The following is a 25,223-nucleotide window of genomic DNA, read 5'->3' as shown; positions in this document are numbered from 1 at the left end:
CTAACTTAACATTATAGGCAATTAACACCTAATTCTAGCAAAATGATAATCTGAAGCATTTGGATGTCTCTATGGTGGAAGCTTTCAGGACATCAAAAGCCAGTTTAACTGAAAAGAAACATATAAAATTTAGCTTTGAAATGTTTATCCCTGGCCTGTATTAACACTAGCTTCAAATGCATGCTTTTATCTCAGCTACCTTAGCATAAAATCTATTTCATTTTCAACAATTAACTCAGAAACTAAGATTTTGTTTACTATATAATATTTTTTTTTTTTTTTAAATTAAAGCATGTAAAATACGTACTAGTGATTATACTTTTTATTAACTATTAAAACTTTTTTTTTTTTTTAAAATTCTGTTCAGGTAAAAGGAATGGGGGGGGGGGGGGGGGCTAGTTGTTAGAAATTTTATTTGGTACTAATGGCTCATTCTCTTCAACCTTCTAATATTTTAGATGACAAGTACATTTTTTAACCAAAGGTACCTTCAGTTTTGTTGTCCCAATGACTGGTCTAAATTGTTTATTAATCTTTTAAAAAAAAAATTAATTGAAGTATTACTAACAGAAAACTATAACATAGTCATCTTGGATACTGTAGTATGAAGCAAATGAGCCACTTATTGATATATTCAATCTTGTCCTGTGTTTAGCAGGCTCAGTATTGTCTAGCGGCTTGATGTCCCACATAACCTGATCCTCTAATGTTCTATTTCGCAGGCACTGTTATGTTGGGGGCTAGTATAACCCTTCAGCTTGGCTACACTCCTGGCTGGGTCTTGTTTGAAAACTTAGCTGCTTATGCTTTATTTTACTGTGCACATTGGCAGACCTATGTCTGTGGAACTCTCAAGTTTGGAAAGTAGGTTTAGTTTAGTATTAACAAACTAAACTCTGAGAATTATAGAGTAGCTTCATCTTTAAACTTAGGACGTGAACTGAAGTTTAGCATAGTCAGGCAGTAAACTTCATTTGAACTTGAAAGAAAAAACGTGGAATGTTTATGTTCTGTTTACCTTTATATAAAATATTAGAGCTTTACTTCAACTTCCTCTAATAAATATTACACACTGTGTTAAAACTTTTTTATTTTTCAACTATAAATGTAACACGTTTGCTGTGTCATTTGCAATATTAACTTAGCATTAGGTACTCCTAGGAATCATGTGGCTAGTGACAGCGTGTTAAGTTTTCCCTTTTAGACCTTATTACCTATAGGGAAGATGTGATGTTAAGGTCATCTGTTTCTGTGGTTAATGATTTAGTCATGTGGCCAGCACAATTTCCCCAACTAATCTCAGGTACCCATTAGAGCTGGTTGGACTCAGAGTTGCCCTAATGATCTCAAAATTAAAAATCCCAGTCTTCACCAGGGTTCGAATCCATGAACCATCGGTTCAGAAGCCAAGCACTTTACTACTCAGCCACCTTGCCTCCAAAATAGTGTGTGTGGTTGACACAGAATGTCCTAGGTTTGAACTTCCTCCCTGTGTAGTGTAGCAACCTTGGCACAAAGGAGTTCATTGACCCTTGACCCATGACTTGTATGGGGTCACAGTTGCTTCTTAACCTACTTTAAAAGAGGATATACATGCATTAGAGTGTCACTATTACTTGTAAAAGTTGATGCATTTATATAAAATTTGGAATATCTTCTACCTTCTTATGGTAGGGGGTACATCATAGCATTTTTGAGCCTTGGCCGATTGGCTAAATATATTGTTGGCAAGATTACTGGTCATTTAATGCCCTCATCAGCAAGTGGTTTTAAAGATTTGTTTGTTACCAAATTGCCTCCACTTCAGGCTGTCTCTTGGCCTTATTTTATTAGTTTCAAATTCTGAACAAAAAAAAAAGATTTTAATGTGCTTTTGTGAAAAGTTATTTAATCTTATGTGCACGCATTGAACAGATCCTAGTTTTTATTCAAGACCTTGTAATTTCTTGATTTATTATTGTAAGTCGCCTTTTGTTTTCTAATTTCAGAATCGATGTGACAGAAGGGCAGCTAATGATTATATTAGTATATGTTCTGGCTGGATTATTTGGACCTCAGTTTTGGTCATACGAGGTAAAAAATATATCTTGTAAAATAATTTTACTGAGCTAGTAGTAGACTACAATCATTATTTCGGTCTTTGTTTATAGATGAAACAATGAATATGATGCAAAGTATTATTCTTTTACAGATTCCAGTCCTACACACACAGCTGAAGATGATACCTATTTACTTTAGCCTCCTAGGTGCAGGCATGCAGTTAATTTCTGCCTTCAAAGTCATATTACTCCAAGGAGGTGTTGGAAAGAATGGGTCAACGGTGGCTGTAAGTAGGAGTATGAGTGATACTTTTTATAACCTGCCGTAGAACAATGCATTCAGTGACGGTGTTACCATTCTGTCTAATGTTTTTCTGTTTGTAGGGCACCAGCACAATATTTCCGGTTGTACCTATCACGGCAGTTATTCTGCTCGCCTGCATGATACAGCAGAAGTCACCTTCACATTTGTTTGAAAACAATCCATGCCTCTACCTGTTAGCCTTTGGTTTGCTGGCTGCCAAAGTGACCAACAGATTAGTGGTGAGTTGAGCCTCCTGTATAGAGAAACATATAAATATGTCTAAAAGTAACTCAGATGTTCCAAAATGTATTTTGAAAGTAGGTGAAATCAAGTGTTTTTTTTTTTTTAGAATGTAAAGCCACTTCTAAAATTTAAAATAATTTATTAAAAGCTGATGAACTTCTAAAATCAGCCACATCGCATAGTTCCTGTCTGTATGATACTGATGTATATCAGTCACTGCATTCTAGCTCTTTTTACCATGTAATGTTTTGGAACTGGGTTAGGCAAAAGAAGTTTGCATTTAAAATTTTAACTTGTTATTCAATTGAAATGACATATCTCACTTATTTACAGGTTGCACACATGACCAAAAGTGAAATGGATTTTTGGGATACTGGGTTTCTAGGACCAGGTGCTTTGTTCCTGAACCAGTATTTTAATTGTTGGTTTAATGAATACTTTGTTCTCTGGCTTTGTTTGGTAAGTTTTATTATAGAAAGGATCTTTGATTTAGATTCTTTTTTTTATTAATGTTTTTGTATTGCAGTTCTTCCATGCTCCTAAAACATGCTCGGCGACTCTGGACCAATAGCTTTGGTCATGTGAGAGAATGTTTCTGTGCAGGCACTCAGCAAACATAACTTATCTCAAGTTAAATCTAAAAGTTTTCTAGCATACATCAGGATTCAAAGTAGTTTAGGTAGCCAATTGGTTTATGGGAGGCAGGGTTGCTGAACAGTAAAGCACTTGACTTTCGGACTGGGGGTCGTGGGTTTGAATTCTGGTAAAGACTGGGATTTTTACTTTTGGGATCTTTAGGGCACCTCTGAGTCCATCCAGCTCAGATGAATATTAGTTAGGGAAAAGTAAAAGCATTTGGTCATTGTGCTGGCCACATGACACCCTCATAAACCATGGGCCGTAGAAACAGCTGACCTTTACATCATCAATGAATCTTTAATTTCTCCCCATGTTCTTTTGAAGAAAAAGTCATTATTATCACAATAATGAAGATGTTAAGTTGTATTGAACTAATTAAAGTTGAGAATTACTTGCATTTATTGATCGTTGTTAGTCTAGATCTAATTACATGACTGATCCAAAATTGATAAAATTACACTTTTTTTTTTTATTGATACAATGACACTTTGTTTTAAATTTCTTTTGTATTACTTTATGTTGTTATTTGAAAGAGCTTCCTCTTTTGTTTCCTTCCAACAGTTGTGGGTCCTGTTTGATATATTAAGATACTCAGCTAGTGTGTGTCAAGAAATTTGTGATTACCTACAAATCTACTGTTTCACTATTACCTCAAGGCCAACAAGCAACAAAAAAATTGAAACCAGTAATGGAGCATTGAGCTAAGTCGCCCACCACTGTCATACCTGGCTTGTAAATATAGGTAGTTGTTTGGGTTTTTATGTGTTTTTGGTCTCCCCTCGGTTATTGTGAAGAAGAAAAGGCGAGGTCTGCTTCTCTGGGAGCAAGAACTCTTTTAATGTATACACACTTGATCATTCCCTTCTCATCATCATTGACATTCTTGGGGAAAGATGCCAAGTTTAGAAATACATCTGTAGGAGCAGTTTCTTTCCAGCTTTCAAAGTTCTCAGTGAAAGTAATCTAAATTGGCAACTTTACAGCAGCAACATAAGCTCGATTTGTACTATATATCCATTTTTAGTCATTATAAGTGAAAGGCGCAATAAAAATGTGACTAATGGAGATCTGTGCAATAATGTGTTAATTTCCATCTGTGCACATTGTTACAATCTTTTTGGTTTTACTATTTGAGGTTAAAACTTCTTCCATTGAGTCTTTTTTTTTTGGGTAATTTATACATTTTTGAACCAGGGTCCATCCTGAATGTATTTTGTACCATCACCACTGGAACATGTGTAAGAAATAAAGAGAATTGGCAAAATGAGATGTTCTTTTAGTTTATTCATCAGTTTTAATGACAAGTGTTGAATGTCATTTGGAAATACTTGTGGAGGGGAATGCAGTCTTGCAGAATGTATTGTGTACTTTCTTCCTTTTGCTATTCAAATCCTTCCATATGGCTCAGTACTTTCCCCAAGTTATTTTATTACCACTCTTCAGTTTAAATTGGTGGTCGAATATTGAACATTGAATCCATTCCTAATGCAAAGTATGAATGAAAACGCTAAACATTTCTATCACATCATCTTAATAACCTTAGAGAAAACTAAAATAGTATGTAAAACGTATAAACTTGGAGAAAACTAAAATAGTATGTAAAACGTATAAACTTAGAGAAAACTAAAATAGTATGTAAAACGTAGGATGCCCTAAAACTAAGATTGTGGAAGTGCTTTTCGAATAAGTCACCAGACATCTAGTATTGAATATAGTACCACTTTCTTTTCTACTAGTCCATGCAAGAATTGTTTTGTGCTGTCTTATTACTATCTACTAGTTCACTTGACATAGAAACATTCCAAGTCTTCTTTTACATTTTAAAACCTCACAAATAACTATTGCACTAGGTGGAAGGTTAGTCTCTAATGTATTAATCAACGCATAAAAAAACAACTTTAAAAACAGGAGTTGACTTGGTTTTCATATTTCACTCTAAAATGAACATTTTAACAGCTATAGCCAATTTTTAAAAAAGTTCATGCAAAAACAATGCAATAGGTTTGTAGTGTTTATTAAGAAAAATCATCTTCATTGTCCTTCAAACTGCAGCTTTTTCTTTGAGAGTGTGTTGCCTTTGCTATTTTGTTGAATGTTATTTATCAAATGCATGTTATTCATATAAAAAAAGAGCTATCATTTTTTATGTTCATATTTCAGAAGGTCCCTAAGTGTATATGTTACAATGGAACAAAACTAATTTGTTTTAAAAAAAAAAGGTCCCAATGTTATTTTCAGGAACCAAGTAAAAAAAAAAGTACTTAAAAAGTTATATTCAATCAAAACTAAACCTTTTAATGCTTTTTCTTTGGTTTTCCAGTTTAAGAATGCATTTAGTCTATTTTTTAAAAAAATGTTACCAACTTTGAAATGAAACTTAAGAGAAAATAACTGTCCTGTCATTAGCAGCCATTGATTCTAGTCTGTCCTATATATAGCTACCACTGACTATTTATTTGATAGAAGACATCTTTGTTGGCATTAATGTTGAACATAGCAAACATCTTGTGTATTGCGTTAACTTCATCAAGCATTTTCATTTTGTTTCCGTTTCACTACATTATTGTATGGAGTCCTTTAGAATCGACTCTAGCTGCTGATTCAAAGCATTAAGAACAATTTTAACCCTAGAACATGTACTCCCAACAACAAAAAGTTCAAATCGTTTGTATATTCTGATTTTGTCAGTATCTGTTTATGAAGACTGTAATTTGTAAAAACATCTATGTCTTAAAGTATGTATAAATATCTATATGTTGGTGTAGTGCAGTGGTATTGACCATTATTATTATATTATCATCAATTTCAGTGATACAGTTCATATATATATATATATATTTGTTGATTTTTATGTCATGTCTTATATCATATGATACTTTATCATTTTTTGCTATCAATTTTTTCTTTTTGTCATAGTAGTTTCTAAACATAATAAATGACAAATAGTTCTTTCTGGTTTGGTCTTGTGCTATTTGTGTACACACAATGTCTGAATAAATCAAGCTGTGACCGCCTCATTACATTTACCAATCTTATCTCCAATTTATCTATCTAGCTATTTATCATGTAGTCTGGACACAGACCTATTGGTACACCCTGCACTAGCCCTTAGTAAGTAGGCATACATATCAATAACATATTACATCAGCAGTTCTCAACCTTTTAAGCTCGGTGACCCCTTTTTACAATCCCCCACTCTACTGCGACCCCCCCCCCCTTTACACACACATACAGCAACAGAAGAGTAGACAATAGCAATCCATATTTTCGATGGTCTTAAGCGACCCCTGGCAAATAGTCAATCGACCCCCAAGGGGGTCGCGACCCCCAGGTTGAGAACCCCTGTATTCCATGATCATTTCTTGGCAGAGGCTGGCTATGAAAGAGACCAAAAAAATTTGTCTCAAATAAAAACTTAAAATACCTAGATCTAGGTGTAATAATAAATGAAATATTATCATGGTATCTTTGTATTGATACAATTATTTATACAAATCAAACTAAGTGTTGGGGTTTATTATAAGAAATGTGTAGAAATCTAACAAGAACAGAACAATAAAATGCTACTTGACCTTGGTTAGACCATATGCCTCCTCAGTTAACTAGATCAGATGCAAAATAGAGCTGTGAGATTAATAACAAAGTGAATATTCGAAGTTGACTAAATTAACACCATCACAAAATTTGAGACTAAAAGGTAAAGTAGCATATATCCCTAATACATTGAACAAGTACTTACAAATAGAAAACCTAATTAAAATACTCAAGACATAAAGATAAAGGCATGTTTCTCATTCCATATGCTTGGACGAATTCTTACAAGTGCCCCTTCTTCCTTTGTGCCATTACAGAATGGAACCAGCAGACTAATAAAGTTTCTAATTAACATGACTAGATTTAACACATGGATACATATTGGTAGTTTTGAATGAAAATCTATGGAATCTCCTCCAGACATTATAAGGTACACATTTGTTTAGCATCTTTACAAGACAACAGATCAAGTGGAACAGTTTATTTGGTAGAGATTCCATATTGTCTGTAGATGTAGGGAAAAAAAAAGTACATTTAAGTAATTCCTTCTGATCCACAAAATGTAAGACACATGCTGGACACAAAGAGACAAATATTTTCCATACAAGTTGCTAATGATTTAACTAATTCATGGTCTAGATGCTAATGACTCAACTAATTCATTGCCTAGATGCTAATGATTCAACTAATTTATTGCCTAGATGCTAATGAACTAATTCCTTGCCTAGATGCTAATGATTCAAATATTTCATTGCCTAGATGCTAATGATTCAACTATTTCATTGCCTAGATGCTAATAATTCAACCAAACAGCTCCAACAACAAAAAAAAAAGATTAACAACAATTTTTTTTTGATTCATGAGTTACAATAAATAATCAAAGTAAAACTGACTTCTGTCATCAGTAGCTCCAACAAAGGTTGTACTGTTATAAATAAACATTGTTACAATTTGTTATTCTACCAACAAGTATCACAGAAACTAAAACAATACATGTCTTTCGAACATGACATTAAAATACAGAAAGTATTCAAGATAAACCAAAAAGGAACAGACTTGTCTCCCATTCACCCAAGTTTCTAGCTGAATCACACCAGATACACTTTCACTGGAGTTGTTTGTGCAGTGAACCCTCTCTCTCTTGATGAGCTCTACTTGGAAATGTTAATTAGTAAGGAACACTTGATCAAGGTCTTCATTTGTGATGTTTTCCTTGCTCAGCCTGTAGTAGACATAGACATGAAAGTTGATAATGAAATGAACACAAGTCTCTTTCAATTGTGAGACAGAAGTAGAACAATGAAATAATCTAACTTCTATTCAATTTGAACAATGATGTAAACTATCAACAAAGCACAATGCCATTATCATCAACAGGGGAATCATTCTATCAATACCAACAGGATATAATGACACTGCAGCTAGTACATCACATGTTTAGACAACATCAAGTAAATCACATGTACAGATAGAGACACAGTGGCCAGTAAATCACATGTACAGATAGATTAGAGGTACAGATAGAGACACAGTGGCCAGTAAATCACATGTACAGATGGATTAGAGGTACAGATAGAGACACAGTGGCCAGTAAATCACATGTACAGATGGATTAGAGGTACAGATAGAGACACAGTGGCCAGTAAATCACAACGCCGCTCGAATAGTCCTTAAAAAAACTAGACAAGATTCTGCTACTACGCTCTTGCGCACGCTCCATTGGCTTCCCGTGAAAGCGAGAATCGATTACAAGGTCGCCACACTTTGTCATCAGTGTATATATAACAATGAGATGCCCTTGTACCTTAGCGAACTGATTACTCCATATGTCCCCCAGAGAACCCTGCGCTCAATGGACTCAACGCTTTTAGTAGTGCCACGTTTCTCCCTCAAAAGCTACGGTCTACGTGCTTTTTCAGTTCACGGACCAAAGGTTTGGAACTCACTCCCCATTGATCTCAGACAGACAACATGCTATACCACTTTTAAGAAGAACATTAAGACCTACTTGTTTAAAACTTTTTTAGATTAACTGTTATTCTGGCAATTGTGTTTATGTTTGTAATGTTGTTACAGCGCCTTGAGCCTACATTTTGTTTGTTAACAGCGCTTTATAAATAAAATTATTATTATTATTATTATTATGTACAGATGGATTAGAGGTACAGGTAGAGACACAGTGGCCAGTAAAATCACATGTACAGATAGAGACACAGTGGCCAGTAAAATCACATGTACAGATAGAGACACAGTGGCCAGTTAAATCACATGTATAGACAGAGACACAGTGGCCAGTTAAATCACATGTATAGAAAGAGACACTGTGGCCAGTTAAATCACATGTACAGATAGAGACACTGTGGCCAGTTAAATCACATGTATAGAAAGAGACACTGTGGCCAGTAAATCACATGTACAGATAGAGACACTGTGGCCAGTAAATCACATGTACAGATAGAGACACTGTGGCCAGTAAATCACATGTACAGATAGAGACACTTTGGCCAGTAAAATCACATGTACAGATAGAGACATGAGTTTTGTTAATGCTTAACTTGTAAAACTCACCATTAATTTTTTATATTTATCTTTCAAGTCCACAGACGTTCGAATTGGGTGAAACTTATAGCTGTTTAAAATGTGTTTCCATGATTTACCCATTTTAGAGACACCAGTTAGCAGATTTCTGACTTCCTGATCTGTGTAGGGGACTTGAACTCTGCGTTTATTCCCCTTGAGGAGAAAAATATTTGACAAAAATGAATTTTCCAGAAGTCTTTTTGAAATAAGAATAATGGTAACAGTAAAAGATAATAACAAAGTGACTCACTGTTTTGTACGTAATGCAGGTCAAAAAGCAGGTTTTAATATTTAAAATTAGATTACAGTAGTGCTTTTCATTTTTTCACTGTTGAATATGACAGTAGTGACATATTATAGTACCTAGTAATTGCTCATATAAAGAACTAAGCAAGTCACAGGAAAACTTCATGCATTGATATCAGAAACTAAGAACTACAAACTATCAGTAACCAAATTTAATGTTCCACCATACAAATATACATAGACCTACAATCAAGCTCATAAAAGTTACCAGCATAAACATTAGCACACATGCACTATCATTAAATACAATGAAGCATTGGTTATAAAATCTTGCTTTTAAAACTATGTATATGCATACAATGTGTATTTCTGGTCAATCTTTTGTGGTTATTATACTTTAAAGCATTGGAGTTATACATGTATAGATTATTATTTCGACTAATAATTAAATTTTAGACAAAAAAACTACAAAAAACATAAATTCTTTTGCATTATTTCCATCTTTCTGTACCCCTTTCATTACATAAGACAAGTACATACTTTATAAGTCTTTTAAAAAGTCTTTTTAAAAATGGTTCGCTTTTAGTTGACCAAATGTAACAATGGCAATTTTCAGCCTGTTACTAAATGTGGTGAAATTAGATTTTACATTTTAAGATCTAAATGAGAAAGAGGCTACACAAAGAGAATAGCTGCTCTTCCTTTTAGTAGGTAGCTTAGCAATAAAATAATTGACTAAACATAAACAACTTTGTTTGACATGTTAATGATATTCCTTCAGAATTGAAAATTACTACATCCCAGCCCAAACCAGCAGGAGATGCTGAAGGGAGAGGGTTTTCAAACCAGGAACCATCAACACATCCGTTCTGAGCACACACCACCCAGCCAGGCAGCCATATATATAATAGTTGCCTACAACAGGAATGAAATCTAAATATCTTCATGCAGGACTAATATGCACACTGTACTGCAGAGATCTTCTCATCTTTTATCAGCTGTGATCTTGGTAAACAGATGAGCATCATAAACCCTCTAACTTCCAAAAAAACAACAACAACTAAGTACAGTAGAAATAAGAGTCATTAACCAATGTGCTTTCAATACCTTTATTGCATTCAATTGTCTCCTGGTCATTGTTGACAAAGATAGCTGTAGAAGGGAGCACTTGATTAATTTAGTAATTTGGGAGACAATTGCTTTACATATGTTCACAGGTGTGTTTTTTTAATGTAGCATTGTTAACATACCCTTAAGAAGAAAATATTCCTAATGAACTGATATAATAGTGATTTGAAAAAAATATAAAAAACTGTAGCCTAGAATACATTGAAAGTAATAAATAATAGTTTCTAACAGAAACATTTCTTAGCTTTGAGGAGGTTGTAGAGATTGACCTAGTTCTAAGCCCAATGACAAGGCGGATGTTAGGTGTCTGTTACAGCTAGACTTAAGGAGGGAATTGAGCCTCTTTTGGCTTGGAACTCTCAGCCCTTACTAGTCAGCAGTGTTCACTCTGTGGGTCACCCCCTTGTTGCAGTTTTATTTGAATGATGTAATGTAATGAAAGGCAACTCAATCATGTCACAGCAAATCTAACAAGAATTATAAATGAGTGACTGCAGGAGTAGAAGACGTCAGTAGAACAGAAAGCATAATGTGTAAGTGTTTCTCTGTACATCAACATCGCAACACACAGTTCACTTACATCAGCCTCTGACAAGAAACTGTACACATTGTGTTCCTGATCTTTGTGCTCCGGATTGTGTTGATCACCATCTAAACACATATTTTCTATAGAGTCGTTTACCCCTGCAGCAGTAAATCTTTGTTTTTTTGAGTCTAAACACAGAAACAAGACATTTGATGACAAGATGAATGTTTAAAAGGAAAAAAAGTCAAGTACCCTTTTCAGACCTTGCGATCTATGGGGTACATGACGTAAAGGTCATCTGTTTCTATGGCCCACGGTTAACAAGGTTTTCATGTTGCCAGCACAACCACCAACCTCCTTTACTTTTTCCTAAATAATGTCAAAAACCCAGTAGAGCTGGGTGGACTCCGAGGCACCCTAAAGATCCTGAAATTAACTCTTTCTCTCCTAACTGACGATACCAGCGTTGATTCCACCAGAATGTGGTAAATAATTACGGAGAGAAAGAGTTAAAAAATCACAGTCTTCACCAGGATTTGAAACTGGGGCCCTCCGATTCTGAGGCCAAGTGCTTTACCATTCAGCCACCTTGCCTCCTAAGATGAAGGTCTAGTACTTACACATTTCTAGTCATAACACTGGCATGTATCACATGAATGCAGAAATTAAAACAGTACAACGTGATTAACCATTTCTTTGTTGTCATGCTGCAGATCATTGCTATATAAGAAGTCTAATCAGGAATGTCACTGTGACATTTTATAGCTTGAGAAAGAAGAGATATATTCCCCTTGTAACTTCTATACAAGGATGTTTGCAGGTTCCACCCCCCACATGCCAAAAACCTTCAAATGTACAAGAGGCATTCAAAATTATGAAAAGAACCCCCTTCTATTGGGACACAAGACTTGAGTCCTATTTATCCACCATCCCCGCCCCCAACAGGCCTGCAACCCGAAATTTTAACATGTATACATCATTATGAGCACTGTCAGTATCAAAGATACTCCTGACACTATATTTCATTACTATAACGATTAATATTGGTACAAATCTTGTTGACAATAGCTACTGCTTTCTTTTTAAAAATATAATTCTAATGGGCAATGTGATGAACCAAGTGCAAAGAATTTCAAAAGTCTCACCAGAAATATACCGACCTGTAACAGGTTTGTCCGATAGTTTAACATCTTAGAAGCTAATTTAATGATGTTAACTTGGTGTACAAAGTCACATGTGAGAAATATGTTGTGGATTCACATTTCACTTAAGAAGTTTTTTTTAAAGACATAGTTACTCCTTTGAGATTTTAATGATAAATTGTGACTGAGATATGAAAAGTTATTTTCATTTAGAACAGGAGAACATCAGAAGCCAGAGCTTGGAAACTTTGATATACTCTCAAGAGATAAACATATCCTATTTCCTAGATGTACGTCTCTTAGCAGTAAAGAAAAAAAAAAGTGACTATTACCTTCTCCTTGTAAAGAAACCTTTATATTTCTAGTCAACAAGTTTGTCTGACTGTGTGTACTTCTGTCTGGGTGTGTCACTATTGTGATAACACCCTCTTTGTAGGTGGAGCTATAGCCTGTTCTGCTTGGCTTTAGTTCAAACACCATGACAGGTTGGTCAGTTTGTGCTTTCTCCTTTAGATAGCTGTCAAACTCTGAGAGAGACGGGGAAGGAGAAGGAGTCTTCTGAATGGCATTTTCTCTTCCCAGCACCTCCACGTCCTCTGATGATCCTCTATGGTTATGAGAGATGCGTGTATTTGGCAGTACTCTCTTGCTGCTGGCCAATGGAGTTCTGGGCTTAACAAAGTCATCTTTTTGCTTGGCGGGCTGTGAGATGAAATGTCCTAAGCACTTAGTTATGTTAGTGGAAGGGGTTTGTTTTTGTGAGTTTTTAGGTTTCAACACCAAGTGGCTTAGTTGCGGGGTTGCAGAGTGTTCCACCGAACATTTGTCCTTTTTATTCTCATTATTTTTATCACTTAGTATGTGGTCATGTTTAGGGTTTGAAGTGTCTGAATGGTTCAAGTCAAGGCTGGGGAACTCTCTTACATCCTTTGAACTGAGCTGAGAATTTTCACAAAAAGTGAGTAGAGAAGTCCCTCTAGATTGAGGAGATGCCCTGCGACTTACCTCCCTTTTATTTTCTTTGTTCTTCTCACCTAAACGAGACTTTGGTAAATCTACTTGGTGCGGTGGTGCTGTCTCTGGTTGTTCTTGCTGTGATAATTGTACTGTAACTGTGGGTTTTTGTTGAATGACTTCAGGTTGTGGATCAACTAAAGGCTGATGAAGAGATTCTGTTAAAGACCTCATAAAGGTAGCCATCACCTGCTGCACTATATCTGTAATTTTTTTCTCTTGATAATCAATGACAGTTTCCAGTGAATCAGCAGCTACACTTGGTTCATTCATACAATCACCAACTCTGGACATGTCTCTATGACCCACAGTTTGGCAAGATTGGGACTTATAACTTACAAGTGATAGTTCAGATCTGGGCTGCTGAACAGAGATAGTTCTGCTTCTATTTGTCTTGCTGTTACTTTGTGAATACTTCTCTTTCAGACCTCTCAGATTTGTTGAAAGCATTTGGTGCTGATCATTATCTGACATAGATTCTGACTCCAGCAATGTTTCTGTATCAACAAACGGATCTCTCAGCATAGATGTTTGTCTGCGACAGGTCAAAGTTTGAGCCACCTCGCGTTCATTTGAACATCGTAAATAGGAAATGTTGCTGTTTAAGTTTTGCCCTGAATTTGTTTTAGGCACCGGCTTGAAATATTGCCGAGAGGATTGGTGAATTCTAGGGCTGCTGGGATTGTGTTTAACTGGTAGATTTCTCCAGTGTTTCTCTGCACTCATGAAACCAGTGGGACAGTTTGACTTTCTGCTGCCATCACTCTTAATGAACTGGTGAGTTTGTAATCCTGTAGTTGGACGACGGCCACTTGGTATATGACTTGGACAAATAGGTGCCGTTACTTTACCTTTATTATAGCGACTAAAGTCTTCTGGATATACATCCTCCTGTACAGACACTAGATCAGATTCTTTACCAGAATTGTAGGCCTGGAACAATTGTTTCACCCTGTCTGCTACATCCTCCCAGTCATAGTGATCAACATATGGTGTTACTTCCCTTGGTTTAGCAAACTCTTGGAGATCACTTTGTCTAAATAAGATAAATAAATAATATGTAAGACTTAAAAAACAGCTTCCTTCTCCTTTCTAAATACCGGTACCTAAGTAGAGAACTCTGAAACAAAAATGGACTTGCCTATTACAAAGTTTTGCTAAGTCATTCATATGTCTGAGACTGGAAGCACTAGTTTCAGGACCAGGTTTCTGTGTCTCTCCTGTGAATAAAGCATGTTAATTGTGATCAGTTTAACAAGAGCTTTCAATCAATAAATAGAAGGCCCAGTGCTGTTTTAGATTTAGTTTTAGACTCCTCTAACCAAGGATCCCAGAAGAGTGATCTAGGGAAGTTCAAGTAAACCTATTGGTCACAGCGTAGATGGAGATACATGTCACAAATAAGTTTATTCATTATTATGACTATCACCATACACACATGTTTATTCATTATTATGACTATCACCATACACGCTGACTAAAAAGAGAAGAATGTTGTGAAGGAAATCCTGCATGTAAGCAGACAGCTTCAAAAAATACAAGAAAGGTTGAAATGGTTATTGATGAGTCTCTTATAAGTATATGCTGAACTCAATGTTCTGAATTCATATTGGATTTTAAATGTTGGCTAGATGTAAGTATATGCTGAACTCAATGTTCTGAATTCATATTGGATTTTAAATGTTGGCTAGATGTAAGTATATGCTAAACTCAATGTTCTGAATTCATATTGGATTTTAAATGTTGGCTAGATGTAAGTATATGCTAAACTCAATGTTCTGAATTCATATTGGATTTTAAATGTTGGCTAGATGTAAGTATATGCTGAACTCAATGTTCTGAATTCATATTGGATTTTAAATGTTGGCTAGATGTAAGTATATGCTGAACTCAATGTTCTGAATTCATATTGGATTTTAAATGTTGGCTAGATGTAAGTATATGCTGAACTCAATGTTCTGAATTCATATTGGATTTTAAATGTTGGCTAGAATTATGATTTGCTGATGAGAGGGATTTCCTATTTCATCAGAGTGTACTCTGTTGCCAAATTTTTGAGAGTATGAATAAAAACAAATGAGTGTGACACTATTGGTCTATGGTTTCCTTCAGTCACAAAGCAACTATGGATCACCTCATGGAAATGAGATGAATGCCTGGGCATTAGCTGTGGTCAGAATGATGTCGCCCACACATCAGTTCCCCCTTCTCCACGCAGCTGATGTATCCAAAGGAACTTGGGGTTAGCAGAGTCGCATGTTCTGCCAGGGTGTAGCACTGGGTGTTGTTGCAAAATGCCTTAGGGTCGCCAGCTCCTGATTTTTCCTCAGGGTTGACTCCCAAAGCTTGGGTATAGCTACAAGGCAACAGAGGTTTGAATTCAGAGTTATCCATCTCCTAAGTTGGTAGTCAGCCATGGATAAACGAGCCTCTCCTGCCCAAAGACACTATTGGTAAACTACAACCAAAGAAACTACCACCTCCAATTCCTGTACATCTACTTTGACCTACCTTCCACTTTACACAATGTAAACACATATTTAATGGCCTTGAACAGTTCATCATCTTGTGTTTCTGTCAGGTAGGAAACTAACAACTGATGTCCTCGCCCTTGACTAACCAAAGAACAATACTCTTCTGTAAAATAAACACATTAAATCATCTAGTCACATGGAAACAAAAACTTACTGCAGCAACACGTTAAATAAAAAGAAGCATTGAATGATAACAATGAGATATATCAATTGTATGAAGACCCACCAATAGCGACGGAAATAAAAAAGAACAGACTACGTTGGGCAGGTCACCTTTAAAGAATGTCAGAGAACAGAGGAGCGAAAATCGTATACAGGCAAAAACCAAAAGGCAGGCGACCCAAAGGCAGACCCCGAATGCGATGGATTGATGATGTGGAAGCAGATCTGAAGCAGCTTGGGGTCAGGGCATGGAGATGAAACACCCAGGAGAGATCTGAAAGGAAGGATGTGCTGAAGCAGGCCAGAGCCCATGGGCTGTAGCGCCACTGGGATGGATGGATGATATTGAATGAAAACAAGATTTAAAAAACTATATGGTTAATTTAAATGACTAAATTGCCTACAGTTAAATTAGTAAATGAGACTAAATGAAATACTCACTACAATATTCCAAGACATGTGCAATGGTTAAAACAATGATCTGTGAGTAGTTGTGTCCTTGTTCTCTGTCATACAACAGATTTAATAAAAGATTCACTGCTCCCATCTCTCCAGCTTGTTGACAGGCTTTCTCTAGACAAGAAAAACATTAAAAAATACTTAGAGTGATTTTTTTCTCTTAATCACTAATAATTTAATAAACTCTTGAATGAATGCGGAAATATTCGAAGACATTTAGTCTGTTCAAGTTAAATATTTTCTAGTTCTATAGCCAAATTAAAATAAATTTCTTTTTATACTTTGAAAAATTATAAACTGAGTTTTCCCAGTGTGGCCAGTTATTCTTTTCCCAATGATATACACCACCTTTCAAATTTCAGGGAAAATTGTTTTGAGATCCCTGTCCAGGTCCCACCCATAAGGTTTTAGTTTCCACAAAGGTATGAGTTAAAAAGAGGTATTGTAAAATAGACAATGTAACCTTCAACTACAGTTTGAGTGTTGCTCTTGGCTGTCAAACAGACATTCATGAAATCAAAACACTGTTTCAGCTAAATCTAATTTAGAACTAATAAATATTTCACTTGATAATTGTAACTCTTACATTTTAGACAATCCTTTAAAAAAAAAATCTAACTGCCATCATTTCTTTCTGCAGGGTAACACAGAACACGGCAATTTGAGCATTAAAAATAAAAATAAACTTTATAGAATCCTAAATGCTGCTGGTAAAATCATTGGCAAAAAACAAACCCATTTGGGCAGTTGTTTGATACAAACACCTATAAAAAAGCTAACAAGATCCTCAAAATAAAGAATCACCCTTTGTGTCAGGATTTCGTGATTTTACCATCACAAAAGAGATACAAGACACTGATAGCAAAGACAAACAGACACAAACACTCTTTTGTTCCCCTGGCAATCAAATCATTAAATAAGAACAATCTGGTATAAACTTTGTCACATGTAAATTATGAGTGAGTCTGGTGTGAATGTACACTTTGGTTTCTTATAGTTATAATGTTTTTTTGTTTGGTGTAATGCACAAATTGTAAGACAAATTTCCATACGGTCAATACAGATTATTATTATTATTATTATTATAACTCAAATATGAACCATTAAGAGTGAATTAGCAATAGCTGCTCAAGTTGGCAACAAGAAGTCAGGCTAAGTCTCAACAGACCAGAAAATGATGGATAACTTCCAACAACTGAGAAAATATGGGGCTGATAACCTGCTGAAGTAGAACAGGATAAATGAAAACAAACAAAAATCAGCAACTCACCATGATCAGAGATACAGGCATCTAAGGCAGCTACTGCATATGTGACAGTGTTATAAGAGAGTGAAGGGCTTTTGCTTCTAGTATATTGTTCAATAAACTTGACCAATGTGGTCACACCTCCACATTGATAGATTCGCTCTTGGTTCAAAGCTGCTCAATAGAGAATGTACAAAGGCAGTAATGAATGTTATGACCTTTTAATAATGAGTGTGTGTAAAGGGAGTCCTAGAATAGTGTCAATTTGTAAACACATTTCTTAAAACTTTAACGTTCAGACAACATTGTGGAATTAAAACTGAATAAAAGATATGCTTGAGTCCTGTGACACATTTTCTAAGTTTTCAATTTTCATGTTTGTTAACAGGGCTAATATTACATTATTAGTAACCTACGTTATTTGTATTGCAAATTTGAAATGTGAACAAATATAATTTTGGCATGATGAAAACAAAGTAAGTTCAGGACATTAAAACTAGAGGTATTAACTCTTAGCCTCTCCATCTAATCCCCAGCCTCCATTTGATCTATCGCTCAGTAAAGAAAAAAAACCTTCTGTAAGAAACAGTCACATCATGTTCCTTTTACGTATCTTTTTCTTTCATTTAAAAGTAGAACATAATTTGAGACTAAAAGATTAGAATAGTGTGGTAAGACTTTTGACAACATAATTTGAGACTAAAAGATTAGAATAGTGTGGTAAGACTTTTGACAATCTAATCATCAATAAGATTCAGAAAATGTTTCATTGGTTAATTTAGGGAAGTGTCGCAAACATTACAAGCTATTGAGTTATTCCCCTTTAAAAGCTGAAGTATTGTCTTCCCTCAAAATTGTTTTTGCTCTACTATAGATCCAATAAGTTAAACTAATATTTACTGACATGTGATAAATACTAAACCAATAGTAAACCAACTGACAGAAACATTTTGAAGAATGTAAAAACTAAGGCTATAGTTTGCCCTGAGCTTTTGAAACTGAAAGTCTCTGCATTTATTTCCCATGTTCTGTCAGAATTATTTGCTTAGTCCAATACCAAGTGAGAATTAAACATTTTTGTTTGTAATTAGAAAATATCTTGCTTGGTATAAAATTACAAATATGAAAGTCCTTCATTGAAGATGTTCAGATACTTTCTTACCAATTGACAAGCTTTGCATTGTAGATTAGTGAGAAGTTAAGTTGTTAATGCTCACCGTTGTTGGCCATCACCAGACAAAACATGGAGAGGACATGCTGTATGCATGTGTGCTCAGGAGTGGTGCTGATCAGTTTCAGTACGTGAGGCAGCAGGCTACAACAAACCTGTTGATTGGTCACTGGACAACAGAGATACAGACGCAAGTTTTATAGAACAAGATACACAATTCATTTTGATGTGGAATAGAATTATTGAAAGATGTTTTAACTTTTTTTGCTTAAGTTGACTTATCAACTGGCAATAAAAAAACTAACTGAAGTTTATGTTAGACTATTATTTTAAAACTAGAAGAGCCCTGTAAGAAGTATGGTGGTAGAATTAAAAAATATCAAAATCTCAGTTTTAATCATGATTTAAACCCAAGACCCCTCAGTTCAGAAACCAAGCACTTTGCCACCCACCCAGCATGCCCCATACATGTACTGTACTGTACATATAACATATTAAACCAATGCAATTGTTATTTGTCTTCATGTTTTCAAGTACAGGGATAAGGATTATCATTTTTTTCTTCATTTTATTTTTTTCTTCAAAGTTGCTTCTATGTATATGTAATCTTTACTTTTGCACAGTCTTAGACTTCTCAATAGTATTTAGTTTATATTAGCCTATGAAAGCTATTAATTAGCTAATAAATGTTACTGTAGGAATTTTTTGGTAAGATTTTAATGCTTTTATTTCCCTTTACAATTTTATTGCCTCATATTCAAGATTTAAAATACTGGTAGGTAATATTCTGCAAAAGTGTTTTTTTTTGGCGTAGCATTATCATAATAGTTAAATAATAATGAGGATGGCTGCCTGGTTGTTTGGTTTGAGCTCAGCATGTCACCATAATGGTCAAGAGTTCAAACTACACCCACTGGCATCTCTGTTGTTCTGAAGGAAGATTGGGCCAAGGCCAAATAACCTTTATTTCTGCAGAAACTTACCCAAAACGTGAATTATCTCCCTTTATTTATAAACCTCCATTGACCAACCAAGTTGAATGAAGATGAAAGATCATTACCTACTGAAATATAACATTATTCAAGACAGCCCACATCCCAATTACAAGAAAAAGGATGCCTATTTTAAGCGACATGACCAATGCATAACTTTTCGACTCAGAACCGGACACAACAGAATGAGATAACATATGTTCCGGAAGCTTAAAGTCAGGACGGGCGAAACCTGCCCTTCTGGAGCATCGCTAGAGAATGCTGACCATGTCCTTCAAAGCTACATACTATATCAAGAGGCCCAAACAAGACTCTGGCCCCAAAACCCTCATATAGAACAAAAAGTAAATGGAGAACTGCCTGATCTGTAAACCACTAGATTGCTGGATTACTAATCTGAACCCTCCAACATGTAAAATGAGAACGAAGAAGAAGACAATCAAACTTACCAGACTGTGGATTGTTGACACAAACTCCAACTGCTCGAGAAACAATGGCCCATCTGTCATCTTCATTACACTTGACTGCAATCAAGTTCCTGCAGACAGACAGACATCAAAGAAAGAAACCAACTCAAACTATCAGTTTAATGATAGAGCACAACACTAACCTTTTACTTACCTGACAATATTTGTCAACTCTTGAAGACACTCTGTGCTGTTAGCTAACCACTGACCTTTCCCTTACAAAACATCAGTAGAGTAGAATTAGCAAGTAGTTAGGATACAACAAAGTTAATGAGTAGTTTAGAGAGTACTATATTTTTACTATTATCGTGGCTGCTTAGAAGTCAGTGGTTTTGTTTTCTTTCCTCCCAAAATGTTTTAAAACGCTTATAATTTAATCTTGAATAGTTTCCCTTTGGAAAAAATACAAATTTTTTTTCAGTTTCAATATTTTTACCAAAAACAAAGTTTTTAAAATTTGGGGGCTAAAAAAAAAAGCAATATTTTTCTATATTAATTTTTATGAGGATGTGACATGAGATAATGTTTTATGAGATAATGTTTTTTATATATTATATATTAAGTTTTGTGAAAATATGAATATCATTAAATAAATACTTTTAGTTCAATTTGAATCATAAAATATTGCCAACATCTAGTCTAGATCCAGTTCTAAATAGACTTGTCCACAGCCAATAGGTTTTTATTTTCAAATTCCATTAACAAAAATACAATTTTATTTTGTTTGATAAACATCAATTTGTTTTATCTATGATGATAAACAAAAAAGTTATTAAAGTTTAATCATAACAGGGTAGTGAATCCATATGAACCAAATGAATAATTTTGTCGGAGCGTGCAAAATATTTACGAGAGAGAGGTATGTCAAGGTTTCCTTGACTACATTGGAATATGTTTCTTTGGTTTCTTTATCTCTTTAGATGAAGAACACTCATACATATGCTGATTAAAAGTAGTTCACTAATAATATAATATCTGTATTGTGCTTGTTGTTGTACCTTTTCCCCCCATTGGTCCACAAAGAGATAGAGCCATAGTGCTCGCACCACGCTATAAGCATGAATATCAAGCTACACTAAAGCAAAAAAAATAAAAATAAATTTGAATAATTTGTCTCTGTGTGTGTGTGTGTTTTTATGAGGACCGTGGGAAGAGTTCAGCGATTGGTTGGCATGGCAGCTATGTAGTGTGAATGATGCAATATCAAGCTACACAAAAGCAAAAAAAAAAAATTTGTATAATTTGTCTGTGTGTGTGTGTGTTTATGAGGACCGTGTGAAAAGTTTAGCTATTGGTTGGTAGCTATGTGGTGTGAATGATGCAATATAAGCGACGCTGTCATCAGATGTCTTGGATAGTTCAGTGATTCCAAAATGCTGGAGTGTAAAGAGTTTTTTGTAGTGAGTTAGATTCTGTTCAAAATACCATTTTATATTTTTACTAAAGTCTGCTATATAAAATTTCATCTCAAATTGATTTTGTCTTTAGTGTAACAAAAGAAGCTATTCAGGTTATTTCAAGTTTTTACAAGTTAAAGTATAATAAGCCAACAGCAGTTTAGTTGCCTACCAGCAGTTTGATGCTAAAAGTCAACAACCATCAACAACAACCTTACTAGCAGCATTTAGGATTTTATGAAGTTTTTTTTTTAAATCTTTATTTATAACGTTCAGATAGCCATACCAGGCAGTGATAATGAAACTTAAAATACTGCAGATGTGTGCATGATAAAACATTGCCAAAGCCTTTTCGCTAACACTAATGGAGGACATTCTTCTTAGTAATAGTAATCTTTGTTACCCCATTTTTCATGATATAATTAGCCGAATCGTCAGTGAATTTTGTTAAGAGCAAAAAAGGACTATCCGATTGAGAATCTTTAGTATATATAATGAACCACTGGGGCACCCCTGTGTTAACTATATATGCATTTGATATTACACTGTTTACCCCAACCCTATAAGGTCAAAAATTCATTAGTATTATATATGGACCAATCTTCAATGCTTTTATTTTTTAAAATAAGTAAATGAAGTTTTATTGTATTGAAAGCTGATGAGAAATCACTAAAGAACAATCTACATAAGTGTTAGGTAATATAATTGAATAAGCTAAGCAAACAAAAAGGAAATAAATTCTAGATACCATTTCCGTCTATTAAACAGGCCAATAAGAAAGCAGCAGCTTTAAGGATATTTGAATTGCAGTCTTGTTGAGAAAAGTATAAATGTATCAGTGACATCATATCTTCAGTGAGTGTCAGGTTTTGAGATGCCACTAGATGGAGTATAGAAACAAAGATGTGATTAAAACTGATATTTATACAAGGAGTTGAAACATACTGAAAACAATGTTTGGATAAGTTGATTTTTTTTTACTATAGTATATGTGAAAACAAAATGTGAAAATGTACGGATAAACATAAAAAGAAGAAAAAAGAACATACCATTTTGATGTACAGCACAAGCTAAACAAAGCAAAGCACTGCAAAAAGCTGGGGGTGGGCATGTGTCATTGATCAGTAAGTCTTGTAGAATCTCTATTCCTCCCACTGAACGAAAGTAGTCTTGTGAAGCTGCTACAAGGTTAAAAAAAAAACAAAAAAAAATATTTAGTAAAAGAAAAAAAAAGTAAAGTTTCCCTTTCACGCCTTGTGATCTATGGGGCAGATGATGTTAAGGTCATCTGTTTCTGTGGCCCATGGTTAACGAGATTGTCATATGGCCAGCAAAACAACCAATCGCCTTTACTTTTCCCTAACTTATGTCAGGTACCCATTAGAGCTGGGTGGTTACCCTAAGATGCTGTACTTAAAAATCTCAGTCTTCACTAAGATTCGATTATAGTATTGTTGAAGAGGTTCAAATTTCACCCCACAACTCATTAGAAACATATAAGTTATAGCATCATTGTATATCAAGACATCATTTAAAAGTACATTTTATCTTTAAAGAAATGCAAAATGTTTCTTTATAACTTTACAATCATTTTTTGTTTGAGAGATCAAGGTACCCTAGCATGGTAATAGACTATTTAAAATATTTCTTTTAGTGATTACCTCCCTTACAACAACCAACAACAGAGAATGTAATTATCCCAACAACAGTACTTGTAATTGTTTCATTCTATAGAGATGAAACCGATCAAATTATTTTTATATTAACCAGACAATTTTATAAAAAGATTTCATCATGAAAATAAAAACAAATTTTAATCCTGCATACTTTTCAAATAAAATATTGCTTTTGCAAACCATTGCCTTAATATTGTTTCTAACAAACCACTTTCTTAACACTTTCTCTCCGTAATTATTTACCACATTCTGATTGGAATCAACGTTTGTATCGTATTAGGAGAAAAAGAGTTAAAATTAAGATTTAAGGTAATTTGTTTTCTCTGTATCTTTATCCAATCAAAATTTGTAAAACAAATTTTTTAACAAATATTTTATAAAAAGGCCAAACTGAAATAGGAAAGGCTGACAAATTTTGTTTTTGAGTTTACAGCTATAAAATATGAGCATTCATCTGTTTAGATAATAAGTCTTTAAAATAACATAATTAATATGTATAATATATTAATATTTAGCAATAATACATAAAACATTGAACCATAATTTACAAATACAAAAAGAAAACCTATTAAAATACTCAGAAAGACACAAAGATAAATGCACATTTCTTATTCCATATGCTGGGACAAACTTGAACAGTGGTTCTTTTTCCTTAGTGCTATTAGAACATGAAATGGGCTGCCTGAATCAGCCTAAAACCAACAACTTGGCTGATTTATAAGTCACTGATTAACAGGCATGGCTAGATTGACACAGGGATACCTGTAGGACATGGTTATCTTCTCTTTTGAGAAAATATCTTTAATTTATAAGATAAGATAAAACTTTATAGGCAAACCTGTTTCACTTAAAGACAATTACCACGAACCATCCACTAGATCTACTTACAATTAGTGCTACATATTGAAGCGAGTGCACCAAGAGCCTGTTTCAACACTGGGGCATTATTCTTCTGGCATTTCACATTCTCTAGTAGTGTTAGTATGTCAGTCTGGGTTTCTGAAGAAATAAAACTATTAAATATAAACTACATTGTACAACATTTTTTACTATCATTTGGTCTACTCTACTTTTTTTTTAACTTTATCTGCTTACCTGCCTTTTTTTGCTGTGCTTATATTAGATCTAGATCTATATTAAAATATAATGTTAATTATAGAATCTCATTTGTCATGATTTGTTAATTATTAGCCTTTTAGTTAGTAATTCATCATTGCTATTTTTTAACAAAGTGAAAGTCTAGTTCAAATAGCTTCTAGATCTAGATCTATATATACTGTCTATAGTTATACTAGGCCTCCAGGCCCAGGCCCAGATTACTCAATTTGTCTTAAGTCAAGTACTCAAGTAGGGCCTAATAACTAAAAGTCTTAAGTTAACATAATGATAATCGATTCAATCATAATGATAATCATAATCAATGATAATCTTATTTTTTTATTAAAACATTTTTTTAAAAATGTTATTTAAAAATTAATTCCACACCACACTCCACTGCAAACATTTGTATTTCTTTACCAAATTCAAGTTTATCTGACAGTATCAAATTATCCTCCATTGAATTAGATGTTCACTAAATCGTGATAGATCTATAAACTAGATCTATCTAAGTAGATTAGATTCTGGACAAAGTCTAGATTATCTAGTAGAGTCTTAGTCTAGTCATCTAGTCTAAATTTAGATTTTCTAGACTATCCAAAATTCAATAAATTGGATGCTTCGCA

General features: G+C 34.4%; 2 protein-coding genes across 2 annotated transcripts in view; one reads left to right on the top strand and one right to left on the bottom strand.

Moving 5' to 3' along the window:
• Nucleotides 1-5,569, top strand: part of LOC106078181 (cholinephosphotransferase 1-like) — a 14,109-nt gene extending 8,540 nt beyond the window's left edge. The window contains exons 3-8 of the mRNA XM_056044140.1: nt 723-864; nt 1,989-2,073; nt 2,192-2,326; nt 2,424-2,582; nt 2,920-3,045; nt 3,787-5,569. Coding sequence (XP_055900115.1) covers nt 723-864; nt 1,989-2,073; nt 2,192-2,326; nt 2,424-2,582; nt 2,920-3,045; nt 3,787-3,930 — 791 coding nt within the window. The 3' untranslated portion in view covers nt 3,931-5,569. The remainder of the gene's footprint in view (nt 1-722; nt 865-1,988; nt 2,074-2,191; nt 2,327-2,423; nt 2,583-2,919; nt 3,046-3,786) is intronic.
• On the bottom strand, nt 3,786-25,223 carry LOC106078158 (telomere repeats-binding bouquet formation protein 1-like). Its single transcript, XM_056043244.1, has 16 exons — nt 25,018-25,223; nt 24,388-24,498; nt 22,873-23,004; nt 22,572-22,703; nt 20,581-20,641; nt 20,409-20,497; nt 19,014-19,136; nt 17,821-17,970; nt 16,533-16,664; nt 15,907-16,032; nt 14,537-14,615; nt 12,714-14,431; nt 11,294-11,427; nt 10,693-10,737; nt 9,328-9,492; nt 3,786-7,981 (listed from the first exon to the last, which is right to left on the bottom strand). The coding sequence occupies exons 1-16, from the start codon at nt 25,055-25,057 to the stop codon at nt 7,955-7,957; spliced, it is 3,264 nt and encodes a 1,087-aa protein (XP_055899219.1). The 5' UTR covers nt 25,058-25,223; the 3' UTR covers nt 3,786-7,954.

The sequence above is a fragment of the Biomphalaria glabrata genome, chromosome 10 (assembly GCF_947242115.1).
Source record: "Biomphalaria glabrata chromosome 10, xgBioGlab47.1, whole genome shotgun sequence".
In the NCBI taxonomy this organism is placed as follows: domain Eukaryota; kingdom Metazoa; phylum Mollusca; class Gastropoda; family Planorbidae; genus Biomphalaria; species Biomphalaria glabrata.
This window is presented reverse-complemented; position numbering and strand designations above follow the sequence as displayed.

Excerpts from the sequence above, each read along its gene's own strand:
- LOC106078158 (XM_056043244.1), bottom strand. The coding sequence starts at position 25,057 with ATGGAGGATAATTTGATACTGTCAGATAAACTTGAATTTG. Across the intron at positions 19,137-20,408 it reads TGTCAACAATCCACAGTCTG|TGACCAATCAACAGGTTTGT; the intron begins GTAAGTTTGATT and ends TCTGTTGTCCAG. Across the intron at positions 11,428-12,713 it reads GGTTTCTTTACAAGGAGAAG|ACTCAAAAAAACAAAGATTT; the intron begins GTAATAGTCACT and ends TTCTGTGTTTAG.